Below are 16,737 nucleotides of genomic sequence, written 5' to 3'. Positions count from 1 at the left end.
GCGCCGGCAGAAGCGATTAACAACGGGAAAAATTAAAAAAAGGAAAGGGAAAGAGAAATAAAGAAGGCGTTTTGGCCGCAGACCCCACGGGCGGTCGCGTCGAGGCCACGCCTCTCGCCACGCTCCGCCCACTTCAGGCCACGCCCCTCCGATCACGCCACGCCCCTGCGCCGCCGGGCCGGCAGGGGGCGCTCGCGGGCGAGCAGGCCCTTCCCGTCGCTCAGTCCCGTCAGGCAAGCGCCGCGGGCAGCCCGGGCCTGCGCCCGCCGCTCCGCCCAGGCCCCGCTCCGGTGAGCGCCGCGCCCGCACCGCCAGGCGCTGGGTCCCCCGCGGCCTTTCCCGGCACCTACCGACCCCCCCGGCGAGCGAGTGGCGCCTCTCGGGCCGGTTTTGCGGCCGCTCGGGTCGGGGGGGGTCAGTCGCCGGCCCAAGCCCCTCACCGGGAGCCGCCGCCTCCTCCCGGGCTGGGCCCCTGGGGCTGCCCGGGGCCTCCGCCGCCCCCCCGGGCTCGCCAGCACCGGCGGCTTTGCGGGTCGAGAGCGCCCCGTCGCGCAGGAAAGTCATCTTTTCCTCTTTTTTTTTTTTTTTTTATTTATTTTGTTCGGTTTTTTTCTCCTTCCTCCCTCAGCAGCCGATCGTCCGCGGAGCCGCTGCCCAGGATGAGCCGCCTGCGCTGCCCCGTGTGTCGGCATCCCGGCCCGGAGACGCGGCCGCGGGGGATGGGATCGCACCAGGTACCGCTGCCCGGCCGCGGCCTTCCCGGGGACACGGGGGACAAGCTCCGCCAGCCCCGGGCCCCGCGGGTGCACACCGGCCTCTGCCTTCCGTGCTGGCCCCGCAGCGCGGCCCGCCTGGGGGACGCGGCAGGATCAGCGTCGCAGAGACCCGTGTGGAGACTCTTTCCGCTGATTTTCCTCATGCCGTTACGCTGTCATTTCTGACTAGGCTTTGCCAACCCCCCCGAGCCATCTGGTGCCCCTCACGCTTTGTAATTGCCTAAAATACCTACTTAAAGACCGGAGGTATTATGTAATGTGCTCGGTTGGTGGGCTGCTGAGCAGCGGTTCTTCAACATACGCTGTTTGCTGGGGGTCAGTAATCCCTCGATGCTTTTTTTTTTTATCCCCCTGAAACTTCTGCTCCAAGTTGCTAGTGGCTTTAGGCATTATAAATAATAACAGTAATATTTAATCACTCCCTCTGTCATCCCCAACTTCTCTTTAACCCGTGGTGAAACTTTACGAAGCAGTGAGGGGAAGTAACTGGGTGCAGATCTGGGTGGAAGTGCTGGTTTCCAGCTCTTGCACTCAGCGCTGCTGCCGTCCCACTCAGCGTGGGCTGGAAGAGCAGAGGCTTTTCAGCACCTCTGAGGTTTTTAACTCCCCTTGGGAACTTCATCGCTCTCGGTGCGAATTGGAGGCTGCTCTTGATTTGTATGAACGTCAAGGGGTCTGCTCCTGCAGAGTCAGCCCAGGGCCTGGGGCTCCGCTGCAGTCTCTGCTCGGCAGAGATAATAGTCTCTGACTTCTTGCTTGAATTTGAGTGGGATTTCAGTCTGTGCCGTGGTTGTGTGCTTCTTAAATCCCAGGCGATTTGTCATCACGCAGTTGAGGGTCTGTGCGCGGATCGGCAGCTCTCGGAGCCCGAGCCAGGGATGTGGCTCCTGCCTGTTCTCCTTCCGTTTTCTGTCACATCTAGACAGCTCATTTAAAGTCACGCTTTAGAGAAAGACTCAGACATGACTGCAGATAACAACAGCAACTTAAAATAGTGAATTTACATATATAAACGACTGTGGGAGCGTTCAGGCGCAAAGTACCTTGTGATCACTGGGAGGAGGAAACTTCCCATGGTGGCTGTGCCAGCACAGCTTGCTTAAGGGTTTGGTGAGCTCGGAAACAAGTTGCTGGGATGGAAGGGTTTGCCCTTGCTTGCTCAGGGATGGTAATTAATGCTCATCAGGGGCGGAGAGGTGTGAGGGAAGAGGACAAAAGGTTGGATGTGTTTCTGTGAGTAACGTGTGACGAGCCACAGCTGTGGTATGTGTGGAGTGGGTTTGTGAAGGGCTTCCTCACCGAATCCACGCCTGTTGCAGCAAGAGAAACCTTCCCAAAGGGCTGGGGCACTTGTCAGCATTGCTCAGAGGTGAGAGAGATTTTAGTGCTCTCACAATTATTTGTTTTAAATGGGGAAGTTAATCAATAATCACTGGATTTAACTTCTTCCTGTGGGGCTGTATCAAGGAATGAAGGAAGCACTTGCGGTGCGGTTTGGGGGTTGGCAGGCTGTGACTTTCCCTCTTCCCTGCGCCTCCATCCCCTCTGCAGTGTGGGGATTGTTGCTCCTCAGTGCGGGAGGCAGAACAACTTCCCAGGAAAGATGCCACAGAGACAAATTATAAAAAGTCTGATGTGGATGGACATTTGTAGTACGGAGTTAGTGGCATCTAAGGGAGCCAAGAGGCTGAGGAGCATTGGGAGCCGTTTTTTAATGTGTTGTGTGGTTTGTCATTCCCCTGCTGCCTTCCTCGTGGAGTGGCTTTTGTTTTATTCCAAATTCCGGGGCGAGCCGTCGTGCCTGTGCGAGGCCCAGGGTTATTGCTGCTCTGGACGCACCGGCTCGGCCAAACCCAGCTCGGCAGCGGGATGTGGGGTGCTCCCAGCGAGAGCATCTGGGTGAGGCCGAGCCGGCGCAGAGCGCGCCCACATCCCACCCTGTGAGCCCCGGCACCGGGCTGGGTTCTGGGATCTGTGCGGTGCGGAGCCAAGGCGTGAGCGAGTTCACGCTGCCCGCGGCGGATGCTTTGGCTGATGCTGTTTGTTCCAGCAGAGCGTTGCTCATCACAGCCGTTTTGTTAAGAAAACGGCCAGTCCAGCGTGTCAGGGCTTTGACATCCGAGTTTGAGGCGCCGATTCAGCAGAGAGGAGCTGCGCTTGTGCTGTTGATCCAAGTAAAGGCTGCCCCAGCCCGACACAGGGCGGTTGCATTGGATGGAGGAGCCTGTCCTGTCTGTCTGTGGTGCTGGCAATTGCTCAGTCTATGGCTCAGGGCCTCCTGTTGCCTTTTTCTCTGAAAATTCACCTTTTTTGCTTTCCTTCTGCTATTTGCTCTGTGTTGTGCGTCCTTTGAAATGGAAGCGGTGCTGCTCTGTGGGAGAAAAGTCCCCCAGCAGTGCCCTTGTGCAGCAGGGGAGGGTTATGGGCAGTTCATGCTCAGGGGATGTCTGGAACCTGGCATTTTTTTTTATTTTTTTTTTTAAAGCAGAGGGAGACCCTTGTGCTGTGCAGAGGTTGAAAGGTTGAATCTGCTTCAGCCAAACATGAAAAATGGGTGGGAGCCCATCCGTGTGGTTGCTGAGGCTCTCCTGGAAGGGGATTTCAGACTTGAAAGAGGGTGCAGCATCCCCCGGGAAGAATTATTTGTCCTCACTTCAGTGGTGCTCGCAGGACACTGCCCACCTCCCCCACGCGAGCTGAGTCAGTCCCTTTGTGCCTCAGTTTCCCCAGCCTCTAAGCTATCACCTAATAAGCTGCACTGAGTCATTCTGTTTGCAGCGGGTCTGGAGGGGCTCTCCGAGGAGCAGGGGCTCTCCCCTTAGCATGGTGAGGGGCACTGACAGTACGTCCTCCTCCGGCCTCCAGCGCTGCTGTGATGTTTTCTGCCCCCATCCCGACTCCTGTGGCCTTCCCGAAGGCACAGCAAGATGTCGAAGGCTGTCAGTGCTGAGCAAAACAAAAAGTAATGCAGTGTAATAGAGACCAGATGTCTTGGTGAGGCTTCATCCTGTCCTCCTGGTTGTTTGCCAGGGCTAATATTTCTTATTCAAGTCAGGCAGGAGCAAGACTTTTCTTTTTTTTCCTGTAAAGCCCCAGCTCTGTTCCTGTAGATCTCCCTCTGCTTTTGTCCCTTCCTGAAGGAACTGTGTTTTTGAATCGCTGCACTGACGTGTGGCTGCTTCATCGGTAGTTTCTGTGCTAATAGGGGCTTCCCTTTATTTTGTATTTAATCACCGACTTCAGGGCCGTTCCACCAGAGAGAAACTTGGCCCGTTATGGCTGTGGGTGGAGGATGAACCACATGAATTCAGCTCAGCCTGTTTTCCAGACTGGATTGCTTCATTGTGTGCAGCTGATGGGGTTTTTATCCCTGTTGAGACCAGCGATTTGGAATAGGGGAGTTATGCTGAGCCTCGAGAGGTAAATAGTGCGTTGTGATATGTTTAACAAATGATGATGTGGATCACGGAAAAATGCGGGGAGGTGCGGGAGGCGGGGGGTGAACTCCCTCACTGGGATTTTAGGGAGTGCTAGGAGTGGAGATGTGTCCTTGGTGGGCTCCGAACAGCCCCGTTGCCGGGACGTCACGCAAGAAGGTGGCTGTGTAAGTGTTGGGGGGGCGGGGCTGAAGAGCAAAATAATAATAATAATCTAAAAAAGCAATGTGCTGATTTAAAAAAAAAAAAAAAGGCAATGCATGGATTTCAAAGCCGTGCCTGCGGTGCGGAGGTAACCCTGCAGGCCCGTGGGTGGATTTATCTTGCGCAGTTCCTTAATCCGAGTTTAACCCACTCAGCAGTTGCGAGCTCCTCTCCGGCGTGGGGCCGCTCCGGGCCTCGCCGGCCGCGTGAAGGTGCCCACAGCAGCGGGGCGTTGGGCCGGCGGCGGGAGCGGCTCTGCTCGTGGTGGCTGCGGCGCGGGCGCCTCGGAGGCAGCGCGATACCTTGCGTGAGTAGGTCAGGTCGGGTGCAGCCTCTCCCACGGGCGTGGAGGGGGTTTAATGCCCAAGAATTGCAGCGTGCGCTGTCACGCTGCTCCAGGCTTCACCCGCATGCCCTGTGTTTACGGGGAGGGAGGTCTAATGGGATCCTACACCCTTTTTCTCCCTCTACAGCCCGGTGAGGAGGGTGTTGAAAGTGTTTCCTTGCGTTGGAGACACCAGTCGGGGCTCGGGAAGCCCTTTGCTTCCAACCGAGCTGCCCGGGATGGCTGGGACTCCTGCACCCAGTGTGTGGCCATGGAGCCGCGTTTGGGACTCCGGCAGATGTCACCAATTTTTTTTTATTTTTCCTGAATTTGTCATCCCAGTTGTCTTGATGCAAATGCTTGAAGGGCCCCAGAAGTGCTGGCACGAGCAGAGCTCTCTGCAACTCTTCCTTGGACCCAGGTCCTCCCTGTGCCTCTTTCAAATCCCACCTTGCTGAGTTACACTGAAGGATCTCCTTTTTGCCAGTGTCGTGTTAATTTAAAAATTAGGTTGTCTAGGCTTTCCTGGGGCAAGGCTGGGCTCACTAAGAAGGAAAACCAACTTCCTTCAGCTCGCAGGGTCTTTAGGAGCTAATGACCACAAATATTTGAAGCATGCGGGATTTGGACCAAAGGGAATGGCAAGCACAGAGGGAAACGTTGTGCGTTGCTGCCATGTGGACGGGGTGAAAGATGCTATTCATGTCGGTTCAGACTGCTGAACTTTGGTCAGGCTTTCTTCACCTCGGAGTTAGAACTTAAGTGCTTTGAAAACAAGAGGGAGGAAACCAGTCTCTGGGAAGCAGTGCTTGCATCTGGACACACCGACCTCGTTTTCACTCGCTTGGAATATTTAGAAAGAAACGCCGTGGGTTTCCTCACCCCTTTCTCCCACATCGAGAGCGGTAGTCACTTGTAAAAATAAACAGAAAACAAGGTCATTAAATTAACAGGGAAATACCTCGTTGCAAGAACCTGCCAGCTCAGCCTCTGTGGGCAAAACAGGGGCTGGGGTCGTTGGGGGAACAGACAGGCAGAAAATGGTTCAGTGAACTTCTTTTCCAAAGACAGTAATTTTTTCCACCGTGCTGGACGTGAAAAGCAGGAGGGAATTGGCAATCTGCTTGCAGTGCTTAACATTTGTAAAAGGCATTGTGCCCTTCTGCTGATCACGAGCTGTCTTCTTGTAGCGTATGAGCAATAAAGGGAAGCAGTCAGAGCCGCAGTAATGATGTTAGATTGAATAGAGTGCCTTATTTTATTTTTAGAGGACGATTTCACTTGGCACTGGCCTTCTTTATTCTTGCTGGTTATCTATAGAGATGCACTGCTGCTCTTTTTATCGAGATGGGAAACTGGGAAGTGTGCTCAATCCCTCATTTATCTTATTTTTAAGACATAATTAAGTGCTAATCATTGGTGAGGGTTTGTAATCTGGGCAGTAGTGTCTGGACTTTGAAAACAGGGACCTTGTTGCAGCAAACTCGGTTCTTGCTCACCCATCGCCTGGCACCAGCGGGGGATTTCACCATCAAAGCACCGCGTACCTCTGTCGCCCTCCGTCCCAAGGGCAGGTTAAATGAGCAAAAGCCGAGCACGGGAGATAAACTTCATCTTCTGTAGCAAGAAGCAGAGCCACTGGTGGCCCGCTAAGCCCCCGTGTTGCAGAATGCCTTTGGGGTGGAGACCATAAAGCAACCTGGTTAATTTTTTTTTCCTCTTTCTCTTTTTGGCTTGCTCAATTTTATTTATCGTCATGGTAACAGGGAAATTTTGTGTAATGGCTGATAGATGCTTACAGCTCTCTTTCAAGTCTTGAGTGGAAGAGGCACCAAGACGACCTCTAAAGCCCAGCGTGACCAGCTCAGCGTTGTGCTGGGCTGGCTTGCGTTGCGTGCGTTGACTTGGGACACCATCCCTCTCTAGACAAAGGCTTTTCAAAAAGGTTTGCACCGAACCTCATCTCGGCTCTCGGTTTCCCTTGAGGTATATCCCAGCATGGATTCTTGTTTTCCCACCTTCAGGCTGGAAGCAGGTCTCCTTCGCAGGTTGGGTCCTTGACTTCTTTTTTTTTTTTTTTTTTTTTTGTCTTGTTTTCTTTTCAGCTTTGAAGCGTGCAGACCCGCCACTGCTATGGGAGACTCTGTTGCAGAACCAGCTCGAGGGACAGGCTTGGAGCAGGCGCCTGGCTCAGCGCCCCAGGGGAATGGCGGGACGTCTCTCAGCGTCATCACGGAAGGCGTCGGGGAGCTGGCAGTCATCGATCCCGAAGTGGCGAAGAAAGCCTGCGAAGAGGTCCTGGAGAAGGTCAAGTTGATGCACGGCGTCTCCTCCAACAGCTTAAAAGCGGCTGATGGCAGCGAGGCAGAGCGAGCGCCACGGCCAGCGGTGGATTTGGCCAATGGAGACATTGGGGAGGGCTGTGAAATCAAGTGCTTGGACGATCCGCCTGGCACGGCCTCTAAGATCCAGGAGGAGGACGAGACCACGGCCAACACGGTGAAAACCGCCCGGAAACGGCAGAAGAATAACTCTGCAAAGCAGTCCTGGCTCCTCCGGCTCTTTGAGTCCAAACTCTTTGATATCTCCATGGCCATTTCGTACTTGTACAATTCAAAGGAACCTGGTGTGCAGGCTTACATTGGGAATAGGTTGTTCTGCTTTAGGAACGAAGAAGTGGACTTCTACCTGCCACAGCTGCTGAACATGTACATTCACATGGACGAGGACGTGGGAGATGCGATCAAGCCCTACATCGTGCACCGCTGCCGGCAGAGCATCAACTTCTCCCTGCAGTGTGCCCTGCTGCTGGGTGCCTACTCCTCAGACATGCACATCTCCACTCAGCGACACTCCCGCGGGACCAAGCTGCGGAAACTCATCCTCTCGGACGAGTTGAAGCCAGCTTACAAGAAGAGGGAGCTGCCATCGCTGAGCCCAGCGCCCGATATGGGGCTGTCTCCTTCCAAAAGGACTCACCAGAGGTCCAAGTCGGACGCCACCGTCACCATCAGCCTGAGCAGCAATCTGAAGCGCACAGCCAGCAATCCCAAAGTCGAAAGCGAGGAAGAGGTAATGTGGGGGCTCTCCAAGGCTCAGCCTGCCCGGGATGGGATGCCCCCGGGGCCGTGCTTGTGCGGTTGATTCTCATCTTGTGGCTCCTCCTTTGCCGCAGAGTTTTTTTGTCCTGGTTGCTGCAAATGGTTGACGTTCTGATTCCTGTGTCTCTAAGCAAACTGACACACGCTGGTGGGTCGGTCTGGGGGGTGCTGGGGCTCCAGAGGGTGTGAGGGGGACGGAGGGTATTGGCTTCAAGGTAAGGTGGAAAGCTGGGTTGGGAGGCCTGAGTCGCTTCCAACACTGCTCAATTCCCACACGGTTCGGGCAACTCGGCCGGTCGCTGTGTTTTGCAACCTGCAGCCATCTGATCGCTGTTGGAATCCTGATTTCCTCCTTGTCCTGACTTGTCCGGATTTAGCAACCGTGAGGTTTATTTGCAGGCAGAAAAGGCCCTGGGCAGCTGAGAGCTGGGAGCAGGAGGAGATCAACCCATCAGCTCCGCCGTGCAGGTGTCCTGGCCAAAACGAGCCCCTGGTGCGTGCACCCTCCTGGCTGTAGGGCCAAGAGCTGCAGCAGTGGGGTTTGTCCGTGGCTGCTGCCCCGTACCGAGCGGTGCTTTGGGTCTCTGTCATTTTTTCACAGCTCCCAGACAGTGGAAAGCTGGGCTTTCCCTGCCGGAGGGGCTGAGCTGTGCGCAGGGGCTGCTTCCAGTTTCCAGGGTTGGGCGCTAATGTGATTTAATGCCAAAGCAAACGGCAGTTAAATAGGTGAATTTGGGCATATGCGCGTTGCGTGTCTTCCAAACCCAAATAGCTCCCGTGGGCTTCGTGGCATTTGCTTTTAAGTGTCAAAAAGTTATCAGCACAAAGTTGCTTTGGCTTTGGTGCTGAGCTGCTTTGTCGGTGCTTGCTGGAGAGTGAGTGTTTTTGCTTGAGCGGGATTTCTCCCAAAGAAAATGCAGATTATTCATTTCACACATCTGCTGACACAGACTTATGGAGCAAAAGGACGAGCAGCATCATTGGTAGTGGGGATGCAAGGCTGGGGGGAAAGAGCTGGAAACAGAAATTTTTTATTTTTCTGCTTTGTTTTGAAGGGTTGATGGTTTTTAGCATGAGCATCAGCCTGAGATGGTGAGAAACGCAGGGCTGAGGTGGGGATGCTGGGTGGGAGAGGAGGATGGAAGAGGTGAGCTGGTGCTAAATGCAGATTTTATGAGCAGTGTTGGAGAAAAGCGATGCCTTTTCCAGAACTCACCAAGTTGAAACGCTCCCCCAGGGAGGTGGTTCACCTCTCCAGTGGGGATGGCTCGGCAGGCTCGGAAATGGCTCGTAAAACCACAGTACCAAAGGTCCGGTCCCAGCGGGGCTCCGGCAGCCGTTCGCCCGGCACCCGGGCAGGTCAGCCAGGCTCCACGCAGCTCCTTTTCTGGGTCATCCCTCTGCCTCGTGTGGATGAGACTGTGAAAGCCGACTTCCCCGCGGCTCCGTCTAGACATTCGAGATCTCGTGACTGTTTTCGTAACGGTGGAGCATTTCTTGGCTTTCCTGCCTTGCTTGAGATTCCCCCTTTCCCTCCGCTCCGCACTGGGTTGTAAATTGTTGGAAGGGGCGGCGTGATCTCCTGCCTGTCTGCCAGATTTGGGGAAGGCTCCTTTGGATAAGGATTTCAAGGATGTTTTGGAGGTGTGAAGCAGCAACCATCTGGGCTGGCTTTAAGATAAAACCACCCTGTCCTGCTCCCCACAGTTCTTGGGCGAAAACCCAGCTGGGAGCCAGGGTCGCGGCATTTGCCGACGGATAAATGAATCTTTCATGTCTCTGCCCATCGGCTGCTCGGTGGAAAACAACCAGCTGATGGAGAGCAGGACACGCCGAGGTCTCTGCTCACGCTGGCTGCAGCTTCTTGAATAATGGAAACTGGAGCTTTACATAAATGATGGATGAAAGCAGTGCTGCAGAGTTTCTCTTGGCAATGTTTGAAACGGGTTTTGGTCCAGAGGCTGGTCAAGCAGTTTAAAGGGTGCACAGTGACAGGGATACTTGAGGCCCTGGAAGAACTTTCCTGGCCTCCAAATATCCCCTGCCAGCTTCCTGGTCCTGTGTTATTTTAAGTGCTGACTGTTACTGCCTCCCGCTTGAAACCAGCAATCCCCTGCAAAAAGCAGCTGCCCTGGAGCTGGCCAGGTGCTGGTGGAGCCAGGAGGGTCCAGTGTAAATTCAGCGAATTCTGGATTTCACTACTTTAACCTACTTTAAGATACTTAAATCTACAAGCTGCTTGGTCCAGAAACCCACAGATGTCTGAATTGTGTTGTGCTGGGATCAGCCCTTAGCTTGTTCCCCAGACTTTCTCATACTAGAGATTTTACAGCAGTAAAATTTCATGTGTGCTCATCTGGGAGTTGCTTTATTCCCTTTAGGCTGTTGTGTCTCTGCCGCCAGTGTCCATGCCATCAAGCTGTGGGTCAGGAACCTGCTTCTGCTGCACCTCATGAGAAACTCTTGTTTCTCTCTGTGCAAAAAATTGCAAAACTCGAATGTAAAAGCAGCAAGTCGTTTGTCTGGATTAAGGAGGGCTGTGCCCAAAGCTCCTTATTGAGTGCTGCCTGCAGTGTCTGGTCTTGCGTTGGCCTTGGCCTGCAGACCCATCCAGTGTTTGGCCGTGCGTCTCTTTCTGATCTTTTTATTAAAAAAAGCCAGATACAGCCCAGCCCAGGGTAAAACACAACATTTCTTCAGCTGTCCTGTATTGCTAAGGTAGTGTTTCTATGTGCTGCAAACGGGGGGTGGTGTATGAACATGGATGTTGCCTGCTGCAGATGGACTCGAATCAGCTGGGCCCAGGGGTCGGTCCTGGAGGAGGAGAGGAGCGGAGGGTGGAGAAGAAGGTTTGTGGAGAAGTTGGCTGTTTCTGATCTGTGCCCAGAGGCTGTTGAAGAGCAGGAGAAATGGAAGAAACTCTGTCTGGAAGAGCTGTAGGGAGGAAAAGCTGCAGCGTTGGGCTGGTGCCTTTGCAGGTGGGCACAGATCTGACATACGAGCTGTAGAGGGTGGGGCTGGAGGGAGAGGTTTGGAGAAGGGCGGTATGTCCCACCCATCCCTGGAAGACTCTTGTGGAAGTGTCCTGCAAACTCTGCCGGCACCGGAGGCTCTGCAGCCTGCTGCAGGGCTTTTCCCAGTGAGGGTTTCCCACAGCCAGGCTTCGTCTCCCCTTCATTACTGGAGCCCGAAGCTGCTTTTTAGCTCAGCCGAGGAGGTGGTGGCACCATCTTCCCTTCTCTGCAGCGTCCCTCTCTGGCTGGCTGGGTTATTTTCCCATCAATCTTCTCCCCACTGAACAATTTTGGCCTCTGCTACATTTCTCCTAGGTCACCTACTCTAGACTTTTCTCCTCTGGACCTTTGCCCGTTGCTCCACATCTTCCTTGAAGCACGGTGCCAGGTCCTCCTTGTTTCTAGGCTCTTAAAGGTGCCTCTGTCCTTTGGTGCGGGTCCTCTGCGAGGGCCTCCGATACCTGCCATTCCCAGATTAGCCGAGTCTGACCCAAAGCAGGTATTAGTGCTACTTAAGAAAAAGGTCTGTGTTTTTTTTTTAGAGCATGGTGGGGGATGGCTCTTGGCGAAGCCAGTAGTCGCCCCTGGAACAAACCTGTCCTTTCCCCCACAGTTGCCTGCAGCTGTGGCGCTTTGTTTCTAGAGAATAATCCTTCCTGCTGAGGTCTTTATGTTCCAGTTGTCACTTAATGCTGCATAACCGCTGTAATAGAGGGCAGGAGAGGTTTTATTTCAAGTGCCATTCATGTTGTGGGTTTTTAATCCTCACCAGGTCATGCGTCCGTAACATAATTCCATGATATGGTTCTGAGGGTATAAATTTATTTTGCATTTGGTACTTTTCAATTAATACAAAGGCATGCAAAGGAAAAGCCGCAAGCTCGGAGCTCATGTTGTCTTACGTCCCTCCAATTCGAAGTGGATGGACTCAGCCTTTCTCCCGGCCCTGGTTTCCAGGGTGGTGGTTGTATTTTGCCTGTGTCCAGGTGTGCCCCATTCTCTGATCCATTTACAGACAAAGGGTGGATTAAATGTGCTGGGGCTGCTCAGCGTTGAATTTTCCACCTGAGCAACTCGAGACCTAGAGGGGAGGAACTTGCTGTAACCTGATGCTCATGCTGGAAACCAGGGGAGCACCGATAAGCGTTTCGCTGTAGGAGATGGTTGGAGGTGTTGTGGTTGGGTGTCTTCAGCTACAGGGTCCGCTGGGATGCTGGAAGATGGACCGATCGTGGCTGGGATCCCTGTGCTGCAGACCCAGGGACAGGCTGCCATCCCAGCGCTGTGCCGGGGGGATGCTTTACTTCTTTCTTGCCTGTTTAAGTGTTAAAACTCTTAAGACGGATTCTGGCTGTCTGCAGCACAAGCTGGTCCTGCCTGTGCCTTCAGTGCTGTTAAGTTGGTCACGCTGGGCAGAAACACGGTGGAGCTGGTGGCTGGTGAAACGTGGTTGGGGTGGAAGCTGGCCACGCGTGGGCCATTGCGTCCGGCTCTCCGGGGTATCGGCAGGGCTGCAGGCAGCAACCTGGAAACCAAACCTCACCCGGGACAGAGCAGCAGCTTAAACTTGAGTAAAACTGTTTGTGGCTGGGCCGGGCTACCAGAAACATCTCAAGCTGACCTAGAGATCCCTGGTGGGGTGAAGAGAGCTGAACTCGGAGCAGAGAAAGCCATCTTGCTGTCTGATCGCTTTCATTTTGCCTCGCTCTACAAAACTCAGGCCTTGCTGGCTTTGGGGTGGTTGGTTTTTAATAACACCTCCTCTGTAAACCCAACAGGGTTTGCTGTAAAGGTGCAGCGAGGCCTCACCAGCGTCGGCCCCGGAGGGTTTGGTGCACAAACTGGTTGTGCTGCCTTTGCAGCATGCAAATGCTTTTGGTTCCTCCTCAGTAGGTGCTGAGCAGCGGCGGCAGCACTTTAACCACTCCCTGGTCCCCCACTCTCGTCTCCCCCACCTCTCTAGGGATGGACGAGGGCCCCCGGGGTCTGCACCCCCCGAGCCGGGGCATCTTCAGGGATGAACGTGCGCCGGATGCGCTGCTGCACGCCTTCTCATTTCTCATAGGGCTGTTGCATTTGGAAAACACTTTTCAAAGATGAAACCCCACAACTTGAGTTAAAGCTGAGGCTGGTTATGAGCTCTCTCACTCCCCGGTTTTCCCCTCTGGCAGGCTGGGCTTTGCCTCGGTCACCAATACTCAGCCCTTTATCTCCCCTGCGAGCTGTGCTCCACGATTTGACCCCGGTGTCCCTGCCAGCGTGGCAGGGTGCAGCGCTGATGGTGCTGAGAAACTCAGGGCTGTGGTGGCAAGTCCTGGAGGGTAAGAAATTTTAATATGAGGGCAGATGCGTCAGACTTTATGGCTGAGACTTTGCACCTGGATGACACAGGGAGGATGCTCCCCGTGCCCCAGCTCTGCCTCCCACCAGCGTTTTAACTCCCAAAGCCTCGGAGGTGGAAAGAATAAATCACAGTGACGGCCTGGAGAGGGGTGGTTCATCTCTCAGATCCCTTCAGGAGCTAAGAGCAAGGTTCAAAACGGGCAGAGCAGAGGGGAAAAGACATCTTCTTACATTATTTTTTTGACCCACTGGATTGAAACCAGCTGTTTTTAAAAGGGAATGGTTTGCTTTAGCTGCTAGCTTGCACCCAAGGCCTGCTCAGAGCCAGGCTGATGGTGGAGAAGCCAGGCAGACGTGTCTCCGTGTGAACTGAGATGTTTGGCTGAACTGGTTCCACTAGTCAAGTAAAAAAATTTTAATTAGAAAACTGCTAATTGAATAATCAGTTAAGAATCTAGGCTGGCTGCCGGGAAAGGAGCGCTGGAAACAGCAGCTTCTTAAATGCCAGCGCCTTGCTGTTAACTTGGGGCCACTGCGTGTGGGTGGGTGGTGGAGGAAGAGCAAAGCTTTCACGCGACGCGAGCGCTGCCCACGGCGTGGGGGTTTATTTTTTTTAACAGCAGCATCAGCGTTCTCTTGAGAAACGGCAGCGAGGGTTTATATGCAAATCTGTTTACGTCTGCGCTTCTGCACGGATTCGCTTATCGGAGCATGTGTGCTTGCAGGCGCCTTCTGGATTTGAAAGCTGCTTTTTATTCAAGGTTGCCCAACACATCTGACCCTGGTCTTTCGCTTTTTAGCCCACGTCCCTGCCCTGCCTTTGCCAGGCGGGGTGTGGAGGAGCGTTGGCCTTTTACCTCTGGAACTGCACCTCCAGCGACACTGGCAAAGGTGCTTTTTCTGGTAGAGCTTGTTTCCCCACCACGATAAGAGCAGTGTGGCTCCCGGAGAATCGCTTTCGCCGCTGTCGTGGCAAATCGCTGCGAGGGCGGCGCTACGTGGACGGGTCTGAGTTGGGAGGTTTTGCATCTTTTCTGCATCGTCCCTTTGGATTTGGTAGGGCGTCCCTCTCCCTGCCACTTGGCCACGGTGACAGCAGTTGCTCAAACTGCAAGGTCTGACTCCTCTGGGCATCCTGGTTTGATGTCTTTTAGCTAAAACTTCTACGTTTTCCCATAATACAAGCAGTGCTGGTGAGGCATTTCCCTGTCAAGAGCTGTCTTGATTTTAGATTATTTTTAAGGGTATCCGTAATATCTGTTTTAGTTTTATCACAGGTAGGAAAGTCCTTCTGCGAAGGATTTGTGGAAGTGAAAGAGATGTCAGGGCCAAAGTGTGCCGAGCTCCCTGTCAAGCGCTTTACAAAGAGATTAAGTTATTTTTATTGGCATGACGGTATGTGTTTACTGGTGCTGAATGTTCCTACATCATAGGAAAGACCAAGGATTTTGGCCTTAAAACCCCAAAGCAAACCCCGCGGAGACGGTGGCTGCGGATGAGCCTTCTGCCAGGTGCGGGATGGAGGTAAAGGGGAGAGAGACGGCGACTGCAAACACCGCTTTGCACCTACATTTCGGCTGAGACCAGGGTATTAAACGTTCAAGGCTTCTTGTTTCCCGAGTGACAGATCTGGAAACTCGCCCGCGCTTGGCAAACGGCTCATCCATATGTCGAGTTTGCAAGGGAGAGGAGTCGTGCTGCTGGCACCCTTTGAATGTGGTTCGTTTTCCTGCTCCTTCCAGCCTGGTTTCCCAGGGAAATGGGTCTCGTGTGATCCTGGTCTCCTCCAGCAGCAACTTTTCGAAGCATTGACCAAATGCCACAGAGAGAAGCCAGAAACGTGCCAAGTTTCTTTATGTCTTGTCGAGTCAGCTGTTTTGCAGATGTGTGTGCCCCTTGCTGATGCTGGCCAGCGTGCCCCGAGCTGAAGCAGCCCCCCAGGCCCCTGGCGAGGGGACGTGTGAGGTGTCGAGGTGTCACAGGAAGCTTTGGGGTGGCTGGAGCTGTTGGGGGGAGGGGAAGGTTTGGGGGATGCCAGATGCATCTGGAGGAACCCAAACTTCACTAGGTCTGCTCGCACAACGAGCTGTGTCCCCTCTTGCGTTTTTTTACTGCAGTTTGCTGTCTGGCTGCTGTAAAACTACCTGGCCTCCCTGTGGAAATCACCAGATATTGAATAGAGACCCCAAAAATGCCTTTCATTGGGTGGCCAGCGGGTCGGGCTGCCCCACTGTGTCCCGGGGCAGAGCTGTGCTGCAGTGGGTGTGGGGGAGTAAGGAACGACGGAGACCCCGGGGTGCTGCAGTGGGTCCTTCTGCCGCCACGTCCTTTGGGTGAAGCAGGTGGGTTTAGGCCAAGCTCTGCCCCAGTCTTTTCCACCCCTGCAGCTCACCATCCGTCGGAGTCCGGGAGCGAAGCTGCCCGTGAAATGACGTTGCTGGAAGCACAGGCAGGTGGGGAGGAACCGGCTCTGAATGTGTCTGGAGCTGCTGAGGTTACGCCAGGGGTTTAGACGCTAAGCAGAAGAATAAGATGCATTGAATTCCCCCTCTAAGTCTGTTGTCCTGCTCTCCGGATCCAGGCCTCACGCCGCGAGCGGGTTTTGTCGCTCACACCCGGCGTGGCGAGCCGGTGATTTGAGCCACAGCAGATACTGCAGCCTTCCCGGAGAGGAGGTTAAAAGCCCGACGTCTCGGCCGCGCTCCATCTGAGGAGCGGCTTAATGACAGACCCGGGGCTGAGCCTTGGCAGAACTCACCCCCCACCCCCCCCCACCCCAAGCCAGCTCTGACTCATTTTCTGCACGATGGTGCAAACGCGACGGGACAGCAGCACGCCGGCTTCCTGGCACCTGGAACCCACCCCGGCTTCGGCAGCTCTGCGCCGCGGCCGGGAGAGATCGGCAAAATCCCGGCGTGGGTAACCTCCGGAGGTTGGAGCCCCGATTGATACGGGCACCTCGGGTGGGCTGGGGGCTCGGCTGAGAAGCACCAGCGCCGGAGGTTGTCTCCGGGAAGAGCAAAGCTGTAACAGGCCGAGCCGTGAGTTTCCCTGGAGAGTTGGGGTGCGGCAGCCCCGGCTCCCACACTCCGTGGTGGCTCGCGCCGGCGTTCCCGGCCCGGCGGGGAGGTGCTGCAGGTGCTGCCCCGAGCGCGGCTCTTTCTGCTCCGGTGTCACAGGTATTTCCTGGTTCGCTTTGCAAGTTACCCCCTTGTTGGCAGGTAGAGCCTTCCTTTAGCTGTGTTCATGCACTGACACCTTACATTCACCCGAGGGCTTTGGTTTAACAGCAGCTTCCACTGAGCTGTGCAGAGCCTGCGGGGGGGGTTGCCTCCAGCTTCTGTAGTTGACGGTTGTGATTTTCACAGCTCGTATTTTTTCATAAAGTTGGTAAACCAATTTTTTTAAAGTTTCCAGTGGGATCAAAGACGTAATGGCATCCTGTGCCACTTGTGAAGCCGTCGGGGAGCGGAGGCTGTGCACGGCGAAGGAGAGAGCACGCTCCTGCGCCGGACAGGTTGTGTGTGACCTTGATTT

General features: G+C 54.4%; 1 protein-coding gene across 8 annotated transcripts in view; it reads left to right on the top strand.

Annotated features, from left to right (window-relative positions):
* Positions 1 to 176: 176 nt before the first annotated feature.
* Positions 177 to 16,737, top strand: part of PI4KB (phosphatidylinositol 4-kinase beta) — a 28,100-nt gene continuing 11,539 nt past the window's right edge. The window contains exons 1-4 of one of the 8 annotated variants that reach the window (XM_042785537.1): positions 177 to 290; positions 629 to 734; positions 4,020 to 4,196; positions 6,848 to 7,814. In XM_042785537.1, the coding sequence (XP_042641471.1) occupies positions 4,069 to 4,196; positions 6,848 to 7,814 (1,095 nt within the window). In that variant the 5' untranslated portion in view covers positions 177 to 290; positions 629 to 734; positions 4,020 to 4,068. Of the gene's footprint in view, positions 735 to 3,747; positions 3,771 to 4,019; positions 4,197 to 4,566; positions 4,733 to 6,847; positions 7,815 to 16,223; positions 16,718 to 16,737 lie in introns of those variants that run through there. The other 7 variants (XM_042785538.1, XM_042785535.1, XM_042785539.1 and 4 more) reach the window with 7 other exon arrangements.

The sequence above is a fragment of the Tyto alba genome, unplaced genomic scaffold, assembly GCF_018691265.1.
Source record: "Tyto alba isolate M040663 unplaced genomic scaffold, T.alba_DEE_v4.0 Super-Scaffold_8, whole genome shotgun sequence".
In the NCBI taxonomy this organism is placed as follows: Eukaryota; Metazoa; Chordata; class Aves; order Strigiformes; family Tytonidae; genus Tyto; species Tyto alba.
This window is presented reverse-complemented; position numbering and strand designations above follow the sequence as displayed.